Source organism: Chaetura pelagica, unplaced genomic scaffold (genome assembly GCF_000747805.2).
Source record: "Chaetura pelagica isolate M959 unplaced genomic scaffold, ChaPel_1.0 scaffold47, whole genome shotgun sequence".
In the NCBI taxonomy this organism is placed as follows: Eukaryota; Metazoa; Chordata; class Aves; order Apodiformes; family Apodidae; genus Chaetura; species Chaetura pelagica.
The window spans coordinates 1,067,593-1,079,459 of record NW_009954140.1 but is presented as its reverse complement, the minus strand read 5'-3'; the positions used below and the strand labels follow the sequence as shown (position 1 = coordinate 1,079,459).

General features: G+C 47.4%; 1 protein-coding gene across 1 annotated transcript in view; it reads right to left on the bottom strand.

Moving 5' to 3' along the window:
• Positions 1–11,867, bottom strand: part of MYCBPAP (MYCBP associated protein) — an 18,164-nt gene that overhangs the window by 3,348 nt on the left and 2,949 nt on the right. Inside the window, exons 2-15 of the mRNA XM_010002754.1 lie at positions 11,718–11,815; positions 11,016–11,181; positions 10,587–10,702; positions 9,731–9,881; positions 9,380–9,495; positions 8,593–8,693; positions 7,861–7,972; positions 7,326–7,515; positions 6,641–6,828; positions 5,955–6,101; positions 5,530–5,784; positions 4,628–4,749; positions 3,767–3,894; positions 3,238–3,293 (exon numbers count right to left, since the gene is read on the bottom strand). Coding sequence (XP_010001056.1) covers positions 3,238–3,293; positions 3,767–3,894; positions 4,628–4,749; positions 5,530–5,784; positions 5,955–6,101; positions 6,641–6,828; positions 7,326–7,515; positions 7,861–7,972; positions 8,593–8,693; positions 9,380–9,495; positions 9,731–9,881; positions 10,587–10,702; positions 11,016–11,181; positions 11,718–11,815 — 1,946 coding nt within the window. The remainder of the gene's footprint in view (positions 1–3,237; positions 3,294–3,766; positions 3,895–4,627; positions 4,750–5,529; positions 5,785–5,954; positions 6,102–6,640; positions 6,829–7,325; positions 7,516–7,860; positions 7,973–8,592; positions 8,694–9,379; positions 9,496–9,730; positions 9,882–10,586; positions 10,703–11,015; positions 11,182–11,717; positions 11,816–11,867) is intronic.

Genomic DNA, 11,867 nt, shown 5'->3' with positions numbered 1-11,867 from the left:
AAGCTCTGGCCATGAATGTGCATCTAGTCCTGCTCTGCAGCCTGCAAGGACATTTAGCATCCAAATCATCCTCCAGGTCAAGCTGGAGAACATCTCAGCTCGGGTGGTGAGAAACATTTTACTTGGTTGTCTAAGATCCAGGTCTTCCCTGTTGCCAATTTACCCGTGTCAGACAGTGAGGCACCCAGCTTGCCCCTCTAGACTTTTCATAAGCAAAGTGAACCTCCCCATGGGGACATAACACCCTACCAGGTAGGTTTGTTAGGTGGCCTCCGACCCTGCCAGCAAGGCTGTAAAGATGATTTCCCTCAGCTCTGGCACAAGCCAGCTGCTTCCCCAGACCCTCTCTGCCATTGAAAAGCCTCTGGAAATGTGCTGTCACCTTCTGCTTGCAGCGTTTTCCTAGAATCTCTCTTCCTGGCCTCTCTAATAGTGATGGTGTCTCCAGGCCCTGACTCACGTGATGGGTTTGGTATGCAACTCCCAAGGCCAGGAAGGTCACTCACCTCAATTATTTAGCAAACACAACACAAATTATTAACACTAATACAAATAATGCCCACGTTTGGGAGAGGAGAAGGAATACACTCCTTGCCTGGCTGCTAGGACCTGGCATTATGGAGCAACCACACATCCTCAAAGCGCAGGGATGAGCAGCCCTGAGGGTCTCTGCCCCCATCTCAGCTCACACCAGGCCTGTAAATTAAGGGTACATGTTTCCAAAGGTGTTCTCTGGAAGCCAGCTCTAATTCCACTGCAGTTCCAATCGTGCAACTTCCACAAATCAATGCAAAAGGAGGGGGGGAGAAAAAAAGAAAAACAAGCAAAAAAAGCAGCTGGCTCAGAGAAAGCTGCAGCTGCCAGACAGCAGAGAATTGCACTTGCTGGCCCAGCACAGACCTTCCTGTGCGTTGCTTGTACCTTGTCCCTTCAGGACATTCTTGTCCAAGGCTGCAAAAGGCCCTGGCAATATTTATGACAAGACTATTTACAATGTTCAGGTTTTTTTTTTCCTTTGGAGCAGTTCCTGTGCCACCAGGCTCCTCCCACGGAAGGGCAGCCCAGTGTAGGACATTCATCCACAGTGTGTGACTGACCCGAAACTCCCAGCTCTGTGTTTTCCTATTAATGAGCTCTCCTGTGAGTGGAGGCAGACATGGAGCCTGGCTGGAGGCTGGACTGGAAGCAGGGACCTTCTGAATGGGCTTTGCCATCTTGTGAGGCTACCAAATAAAAGTGTTCCTGCCTTGGAGACGATCACGTTGCCTCTATAACGTGCAGACTCCCTCTTGTCTAGAAACAGATGGCTTGAGCTGTTGGAGTTGGGCAGATTCACAAGCTGATAATCATCTCCAGGGAGGCAGGAGCTATTGTCAGAGCCTGTGAGACACACCCCAACTTCAGGCCTTTTTCCTCCTAATTCTCAAAACGTTGCTGAAATTCTCACTACAGGAATGCTGAGCAGAGACATTCCCTTTGTGGGTCCCTGCCCGCTGAGCAAGGAGAAGCTCCTGGCTTCCACACAAGCCAAAGTGCCTCCCCACACCCTGCTAAGAGAAAGCACCTTGAAACATGAAAGGCTTCACCTGGTCACCAAAAAAAAAAGAAAGAAGCTGCACATTGCCATGGTACTGCAGCAAAAATGGAACAGGTATTTTACCCTACGTGTGGCTGACCGAGGCACATGTGGCTGCTGCACCAGGGCAGCCACGTCCACAGCATGTCAGAGCAGTGCTCAGCACCCACACATCTGCTGCCCAAGCACCCCAAAGGTATCAGAAACTTCAGTTAATAACCTGCTGTCCTCATTTACTGGTCAGGGCAAACCACAAACCAGAGGGCTGAAGTGCCCCCTGTTACCTCCCTCCACTCTCCCAAGGGAAGATAAAAGGGGAACAAGGAAGAGAGACTTAAGGGTTGGAAATGGAAACTGGAACAAATTTACTTTAATGTGAAAAAAGGAGCAACATGTTGGGGGGTAGAGAACAGATTTATAAACCTGTACACAGATGTACACAAAACCCATCTCTAGGAATAGGTGGGAGAGCCCCTTGTGACAAGGCAGCCTCAGGAGAGGGGTCCATGGCTCCTCACAGCACCTGATGGAGTTGGATTCTGGAGAGCACATGGGGAGGTGAAGAAGCTCTGAGCAGCATCAAACTAGAAAGGTGCATGAAAAAGGGTCTGGGCTTCTGATTCTTCAGGTTTTACAGAGTATGGTAGGAAGTGGGAGGGAATACTGTCCTGAGAGGAGGCTGGACAAGCAGTCAAGAACATGATAAAAAATAGGACACTTTTCCCTAGTTACTGTCCTGGGCTCCTCAGTACAAGGGACACACTCTGCTTGCTCACCTCCTAGCCAAGCCAGATGGAGCAACAAAGAATAAGACATACCTCATGTTGACTGGCACTTTTAAATTCTCTCTTAGCAAAAATGCCAGTATTTTCTAGTCTTAACAGTTTCTGAGGTTGTGATATTTCTTGCCTTGCCTCCTCTTGGCAAGCAATAATCTGTAGAAGTAACAGATGATCTAAGAGCTGTCTCCCACCACAGCATGTCAGTGGCACCCCAGTATTGTAGTCACTACAGCACTTCAGAAAGAAGCTTCACCTGATCTCTTAACATGCCTATTTATTTATTTTTTACAAGTAAGTCTCTTTACCATCAGGATAGGCTCCAGTCTCCCACTTTAGAGCACCTTTTTCCTTTAGCTCCTCACAAAAAGAAAACATTTTGTCCATCGTTGACTGCAGCAGCCCATAAACCTGCAGCAGAAAATAATAGAAGGTAGTTGCAGTGAAAACACATGAAGAAACCCTGATGACAAGACTTGACAGAGAGATGGTTTCTTGTGCAGGAGCACATTCACACAGGGACAGACACACAACCACATCAAAGTGGCTGCCTGCTAACACAGCTTAGCTCTAGGAAGAAGTTTTCTAGCTAAGAAGTGTGTTTAACATTATCTGAGATACAATTAATTCTGCTGATCCCTCAAGAGTCCACAAGCACACTGAAGACATCCCAGATAGAAATCCCATCTGTGGTTATGGGATGGCTGGATTTCCAGGCCAGAATAAAGGACATCTTACTTGGTGTTTCACACTTACCTTGACACAAGAGTTACAAAGAGTTTTCTGAGTTGAACAAAATGCTCACCTCTCCAGCTCAGCTCCAAGGGAAACTTACAAGCAAAGCACAAAAACATGAAAGATACCAGCTCTGGTCAGACTCACTTGAATATAAAGACTTTCCCGGTATTGTTGATACAAAACAGTGTCCTTCACCTCCACTGCAAAAGAAAGAACTTCAGTTACCCAAAAGCAGTGTTTTCACACCCAGAAAGACAAGCCTGCAATGGAAGCAGGTTACTTTTGCAATGCATTTTCCTCTTTTTATTCCTCTCAGCTGTACTGCACTGAAACACAATTCCTTACAGATGACTTTGATTAAATAAGGGATGAACAGGTCTCAGAGGTGTATCAGAACAAGCCTGTGAAACACTGAGATAGGGCTTCCTGGGTCGGGCTGTGTGAGAACTGTGGCTACATCTAGCTAAACTAAAAAGCTTGTTTGGGTGGTGGTTTCTTAATGACACCAAACCACAGATCACACCATCTGCCTTTTTTTTTCCCTCTGATGCATTTTATTATAAAAGCTTTGAGGTGAAACTGCTGAAGCTGCCATCCCAATTGAAATTCAGCACATGGTTTGGATTTCCAACAGGCCACAGAAACCAGTTGCTGTGCTCAAACTGCCACTCACCTGTTTCCTCTGCTTCCTTTTGAACATCATCATCAAGATAGGCAGTGTTCTCAGGCAGCCCAAGAGAGGCTCTCAACCTCATGGAGCAACTCACCATATTGTCAATTGTTTCACTCCACAGCATGAGCCTGTGAAAAGGATCAGAATCAGAAGGGAGACAAATACAGAAATTGCCACCTTTGTTTACCCTGTACCCAGGAGAGAAGGCACCCAACACGTGGGAGCTGTTCTGTCCATCTACACCCAGGGAACAGCACCCACCAGCTAAACATCTGTGCAGAAGGATACTGAAGTACTGTCCTCATCTTTGTGCCCTCTGAGGGCTCAAAGGTTTGAAAAGCCATGGGCTCAGATGGACCCATAAATATTACTGTGAAACTACATCTCCTGCTCTTCAGCATGACCCACGTTCATAAATCAGCATGGATCTGCTGTGTTTACCAAGAGGAACTTGCACCCTTCTAATTTAGGAGCAACTAGAAGCTGCTGATATGTTTACAGTCTGAAAGCCTGAGGAAAGAATAGAAAGACTGTATGAGGGAGGATACAGTTATCTTAGTAAAAGGGCATACAAAATTACCCAAAGGTTTTATCACCAGAGACTAGAACAATCCTGACAGAAATAATCTGTATGCAAAATTACATGAATTTAACATTCTAAACTTATGTCCAGAATTAAATTTTTTAAAAAAGAGCCTAGACAGCTGCTGTAATTAATCTTATAAAAACCCAGAGTGCAAAGAAGACTTGTAGACCTCATATAATTATTTGCATTGTGAATCACAATGCTTGCAACAGAGCTTGCTATGGCTGTTGGTCACAGGATGCATTCACAAGCTTTATCTCGCCAAGGTAACGCACCCAGTTTGATACAATAGGCTGCACTGAGTTGGCCTCTGCTTAACACGCAGCTCCTCTATTGCCTTGTTGAGCTGGGCCAGGGCTGCTTCTCTCTGCTCATCATCAGGGACTGACAATAAAGCCTGGTGTGAAAGAAAACACAAGTGGCATGGAGTGAAAGCTGCTTCTCAGTCCTCATTCCCCATCCACTGAGCCTGAGATCAACAGGGAACACCAGGGCTCTCTGCCTGTGCACCAGTCTGAAACCAGACTGCACTGGGCACTTAGGCACCTTGATGTGGCCTCCTGCATGGCTGGGATTTAGCCAAGATGCCCATGCAACCCAAGACCTGAGGAGCAACCACAACCACCCCAGTTGGATTGACAGTAAGTCCCTCTGCACCATCACAGGCTTGCTGGGGAAAAGGGATTCCAGTGAGCTAAAAGGCCACATACACAGATTTGTTATAAAAGCAGCCAAGAGATTTCCAATCAATCCAAACCACTTTTGCTTAATCTAGGGAGGTCTGTGCTTTATTCACAGCCTGTCATGAGTGCCCCTTAGTGCTCTCATGAATAGGAAGGACTCTCCAAGGAGAGGAGCCATTGGGGAAGCCACAGGTGGCTGCAGGATTAGCCTGCCCCTGGGATGACAGAAAGCCAGTGGGGGAAGAGCTTAAAGTATCTATTACATTGTGTGGTTTTCCTCACTCAACAGTCCTCAAAGTCTCTCTTGAGAATCTCTTCACAAGAGCACCGAGGATGTGGTCAGCAGAGCTGTAGTCACACATCATCACCTCTAGCTCACAGCACACTGGAAGCAGCCCTTTGGGTGGGCTCACACTGGGTCAGCCTAAGCTGTTAGTAGGGAAATCAGAACACCACCAGCTTGACACAGCACTAGCAGGAAGAGAGGTGATCACCTGCTTAAAGTCCTCGAAGGAGTAGTTCCATCCTGAGGGGCCTTCATCTTCCTTCTCCACATTTATAATAAGACCTAGATCCTCCTCAAGCATGTCCTTCCAACCTGAGACCTCTGATACGCTGCTCTTAGCAGAGGCAACCTCTGAGATGCTCTCCTGGCCTGAGGGCTCCTTCACCTCAAAGGCTGAGGGAACATCCACGTGCTTTCTCCACAGTTCATGCAGCTGCTTCACCACTTGATGCTGATAATGCAACTGTGATCATGGGGAAAAGGTAAGTAGAGAAATGAGCCGTGTCCTTCCTCTACAAACCTTGTTGTTCGAGCCACCACGGCAGCCTCCAGAAACCCAGGGATGCACCAGCCCCACAGGTCTTCCCTCCCTGCTATTTCAGTTGTGTAGCCCATCAAATAGCTAAATGTCACCTCAGGATTCTTTTGGTGGAACAGCTCTTCCTCTGTGATGCAGAAATCCAGAGGAGACGGGGACCGCTCCGGGGTCCGGATTTGGTCGAGACATCTCCTCAGACTCTCCTTGGCTATAGAAACAGCTACTCGAGCATCCAGGTCACGCTGAGGCACCAGAGCAAGAACAACAGCTGTTCATACCCATTCCATACACAGACACACAAATTCACACCCATGCCCGTAACCACGTGTGTGTTAGATGGGTTTACAAGGACAAGAATAACTGCAAATCCTGCTAAGCAGAGCAATAATTACAACAGCTTTTGAAATAAACCCTGCAGATCCTCCCCCAAACCAGACCTTCCAAAGCAGTGTGATTTTCAATCTATACCTTGATACCAGAGTGTACAACACATAATCCCATCCCCACTAATTAAAGAAATTCATTAGCAGCAGAAAATGAATTATTTAAAGGACAAATCTGAACAGTTTAGGAACTGCTACTGTGTCTTTTATCAACAACACTTCTTCCATTTTATTTAGCAAGGCTGCTCAGGTATGTTCAGGTGTTTTGTAAATAATCTTCTCACTCTCAGCCCTAACTGCATAACAGTAAAAATACCATGTCATCCACTCCCACCCTTACCCTCTATTTGCGTATTAAAGTTCAAAGCTCACAGTTACCCAGTTACATGCTTGGTTACCTGCAGTTTCTCTCTTACATCAGCCCATTCATCCACATACTCAGCAAGTCCACAAAGGAGCACCTGCAGTGAAGCTCCTCCTAATAACACAGGATGTGTCCTAAATTCCCAGTACTCGCTGAAAACACCTGCTCTGCCTGACTTGAAAAGAACGCAAAACTTCTTTGTTTGTCCAGGCAAAATTACACCTGAAATAAGAGAGAAAGTGCACTGGTTAAATGCACCGGGTTAACTCGACCCTTTTCCAGCCCAATCCTGAGTGTCCTTATCTCTGTACAAGTCTCCCCAGAGCTTAGCTGCCTATCACACTTCATCCAGCTGTTTTTCTCCTCCCAGTCACCACGTTACTGAACTGGTGTTCTTTCCACTTCATGTTCCTTTTACAGCAAGCTCAGGACACTCTCTGGCAGATCCTGCCCAGTTTACCATCAGGAAATAATTCCCTTCTCAACATGCCACCCACTTACATGCAGAGCAGGAGCAACTCCCTTTCCTTTAAGTCCCATGGATCTGCATCACACACCTCTTTTGGTGTGAGTCAGCTCTGATGCCCAGGGTGGCTTCCTAAGGAATATCACCCAACAGACTTGCTCTGCCATTAGTCAGACTCTACAGCTCAGAGAACTCCTGAGTAGGTGCTCTCTGGTCTAAGTACAAAGGTCTCGGAGATCAGCAGCTCTCATACCTGATCTGATATCAAAGTAAAAACATGGCATCCTCATCCCCTTGGTTTCTTTGGTGCAAATCCCCTTTGGAAGCCTCAGCCACTGATACCAGATGGCTGTTGTGCCATCATTGCTCACTGTCAGAGAGTTCTCAGCCAACTCACGCATCTTTGTCTCAAACATGACTGCAGCAGTAATCCCAACTTTATCCTTCAAGGAAGAGGAAAAGACAAAGATAAGCATTTCTACTCTATCTGCCAGGATTTATCTTGCCTGAAGTCATACCCCAAATAAGAGGGAGAGTCTTGGCAGGAGAACTTTCAAGGCAGGTCTACTGAAGTGGCCACTACACGGAGAGAGCCTGGGAATCTAAGCTCCACACCACAGAGAAGCCCTTTCTGCTTCCAGATCCCTCTGGAGCAAACGTAGGGATACTCTGTTCTGCTCAGAAGCAATCTCCCATTCTCTGGCCTGGGAGTGACACTCATTGTACAGCTGTGTCTTGGGAACTCCAGCGAGCTTAGCTTGACTAAACAGTAAAAAGTGCACCATTACCCTGCAGGGGGTGGTGTAGTTGATCCAACGAGCAGGATAGCCACCAAAATCTAAAGATGGACCCTGTATTGCTTCTGGAACCACATCAGGCTTGTCCTGTAAGGAGTCACTGCTGAAAAACAAAAAGTACCAGCATCTTCAGAGTTCAATTCACTTTCAGAGAAGGGAGAAGAAGGGGTGATTTACAAGACCCTAGAAGAAATAATCCCTACTAATGCTCTTCTGCATTGTCTCTTTAGGGACAGAGTCTTGCAGATGTGCTGAACTCCAGCTAGTGACTTGTCACCATCAAGGAGCACAGGACAGCCAGAACAGGGCCTGCCTAAGGAAGGCTGGGGACACGAGACTGAATTAGGAGAAGAGTCACCCAGGTTGTGCCCATTGCAGCTGGACAAGATGGGGGGAAAAAGGCAAACTGATGATGGAGGTGAAAGGCTAGAAAAAGACAACCAGATGGAGGTCCCCACTCTGCCTAAGGTAGGCTGTGGAGACACACAGAGGGAAGACTGGAGGAAGTGCCTGAAAAAAACCTTTTCTCTGATTTTTCCTCCTTAGGCACAAGGCCTCAAGACACAAGATTCCTACCTCTGCCAACTCTCATGTCAGTATCTGCCTTTTCTTGTGCCCCAGTGGAGACCCCTCCATGTTCTGGATGAGGACGGTTAAGGACACCCCTACAGACTGATGGTACATACCTAAAATGCTTTATTTCTGCCATGAAATAAAACTTACAGGGTCTCAGACTCTTCTGAAGTGGTGGAATGTTGAGAAGGTTCAGTTGAGACAGATGTGAAAGGCTGCCCTTTACCAACCACCTCCAGTCCATCCAGATCCTGAACAGACAGAAAAACGACCAGCTTATGATTTATCTTTTTATATAGAAAGCAAGTTAAATACTAGAGAAATGCAGCAACTGAATGCAGTGAAGTCAAGTTCACGTATCTTGCTCCTACAATGGTTTCTAGAAGTATCCAATGAATGTTTAAAAGACAGAGGAAGAAACTGACTCTGGGTCAATCCAAAATCCTAGATGACCCCACTACAAAAGCTGCAGGGATGGGAAAAGTCTCTCTCACACACGTTTCTCATCCCCAGACCCAGGTTTCAGAAAGAAATACCTGGGGTTTGTTCAGTTTTTCAGAGGAGCTAACTGCCTCTAGGAGAAGACTTTGGATGTGTGTCTTTCACATGAGCAAAGATGTCTTCTGCTCTGAGGCAGGACCAAGTATCAAGGTCCTACACCAGAACTTGGCAGATTTTTTTGCTGTCTAGGTCTTGGTAGCAGCACATTGCTGGTTTGGGGTCCTACCCTGAGGCTCCACACAACACTTAGGGAGGCCAGACAACTCTTCCATGGGTGTGACCCTTTGAAAATGGAGGAACTTCAGGATAAGCACTGTGGGGCTGTTTTAGATTCCACATGCTTTTTCAGATCCAGTTCTTGGTGATTTTATGTTAGTGTACAGCATCTGACATGAGATGAGAGATGCAGAAAGTGGCCTCCCTTCTCTAGTCTTACCGGCTTATAAAAATCCAGCTCCTCTATGACAGGTTTTATCTCCTGCCTTCGCTGCTTCAGGAAAAGACTCTTATCCCAAGTTTCATGGAAAGGAATCTTCTTTGGAGGCTTCAGACCTGTGGAAATACCCATACAAGAGCTCACTGTGTACACACCCATTAATTTCACTCCCTGCTGAAGTTTGGTCTCGTAGTGTTTTAAAGAGGAGGTTGAACAGATGCCTGGGAAGTCGCTTGGGCTGCAACTGTCAGAAGGGACAACTACAAGGTGAGCCTGATGCTTGCAGGAGTCACTGACTCCTTCCTGCTGCTCCCTCCAAAACTGTACCTCCTTTCTGCCAAGTTCCCTTACCCGTTTCCAGCTGGACAGCAGGGGGGTTCCCTACATGAGTGATTGGCTCTAGGTAGCCACGTTCCCTCCGAGTCAGTGTCATTGTCAGGCCAGTGAGTTCATCTCCGATACGCTCGGGCTGCTTCCAGAACTCGCTTCCTTTCCCACGGCCCTAGGGCAGAAAACAAGGCTCCTCCTGATGCTTTCAGAGGTGCAGGGCTGCCTGCTATCTTCACAAGGACTGGAAGTGATAAAGAAGGGATCTAACTCTGCTTATATGAACATTTTAAAGGTCTATAAATGATCACTTTCTGCAGAGCAAGCAAAAAAAAAAATCAATCAGGCTGCTGGCAATGACAAAAGAACTTCCTTCTATCTAGTCCTACATGAAGGCTGAATGTCATTAAAACAATTCCTCACACAAATGCAAATTACTCAACAGTGCTGTAAATGTAAAAAAAATGTTAAGAGACTCCCATAATCTTCCTAACTTACCCACACCCTTTTCTCCACGGCAATAAATTAAGTTCAAGCCTGAAGCTATCAGATCCTTCTGTCCCTGCACGAGCAACTGCAGCATGTCCCATGTGCCCCTTCCCAGTGTGACAGACATTGGTGACAATCAAGAGATGGGGCTTGTCCATGTAGAGCAGTTTACCATCAAGAAGCCAAAGTACAGCACGACTCTCCTCTGACAGGTAGGAATAGCACAGCTCATGCTTTTATTTTTGAAGTCACAGAAAGGCTGAAGGATTTAAAGAGTGGCTTTGATAACTACCTAATGACAGGTCTTCAGAGCTGTTACTCATAACATCCAGTGCCTTAGAGCTTTCACAAGAGCAGAGCAATCAGGATGCAGAGGAAGTAGGGCTCTCACCTTTCCAGGAAGCAGGGTAGGGAGACTCAGGTCAATGAGTTCACGTTCTTCCTGGATTTGCCTGTAATTCTCAGAGACATTCATCACCAGTTCATCCTCTGGCCTCTGAAGAATTTCTACGAAGGAGGAACATCAGATCACTGGTGCTGCTCTTCTGCCAGGCACACCCTTTACCACGGCCATCGTTCATGTGCAACCCCCTTACACTGTCCCCCATCAAATCCACTGTTCTTCCCCCAGCCAGACCCACCAGCTCACCTCCCCACAGCACCCACAGCCACTAGCACTAGTGGGGGCTCTGAGAACATGGAGGCAGGCTGCAGCAGGGCTAACCCCAGTGAGCTATGGACACCACAGCTTGTCCTGCTGCCATCAAACTCCCCCATTTCCACGCAGAATTTCACAGGTTGAGGCCTCAGCTTTTCTCACCTCCCAGACACTTCTCCTGAGTCTTCCTGGTTGTCATATGATGATGCCAGTTCTTGAGAGCTTTGCGCTCTGGTAGCAGAGTCTGATGAACCTTCTTCTTCTTTCCCTTCTCTTTTGAAGCTGCCAGAGTAACATCTTGACAAGAAACCTCAATAAAATCTGGCATCTGAAGAGAAAGGAAACAAACCCCTCCGTGCACACACAGCCCCCACCAGCCAGGAACAGCTCCTGGAATGGCCCATGGCCACCACAAGAAGAATGAGAGAGTGGAGGAGAATAAAATTCTTCAGATTGACAGCACTTTGACCCAATCCCTCTGAGAGGAATAAAAATGGGGCATTAGGAACACCCTCAGATGCAACAGAAGGATTTATCTGAGTAATGAGACTTGAGCAATGGCCTTGCTGCAACACCAGCTCTTCCCCTGTGAGCCTGATGCCAGCAGCAGCCACACGTATGGAAGAGGAAGCCTCTGTGATTCCTCCCAACATGACCTCTTCCTGCAGGCAGCACTTCCAAACCTGCTGGTGCAGTTTCTCAAGGCAAAGCTGTGCCGGGGACTCCGGCAAGGCTGGGAAAACCACACCTCAGGCCCGGCTTGCTCCTGGCAGGTGCCGAGGAGCACGGGAAGGTCCGGTGGGCACTGCCCACACCTCTAGGAAAGCCCCACACGGCAGCGCCTTCCTGGTTTGACAAACCAACCTGACGCTTCCCGCTGGCTGCGGCTTCTTTCTTCAGCTCCTGGAGACTTCGCAACACGTAACGGGGGGGAACCTCTTTACCCCCATCACTGAGCAGTCCTACAACACACACACAGGCAGCGGCTGAACCACCCGAGAGGGCCGGGGGGCG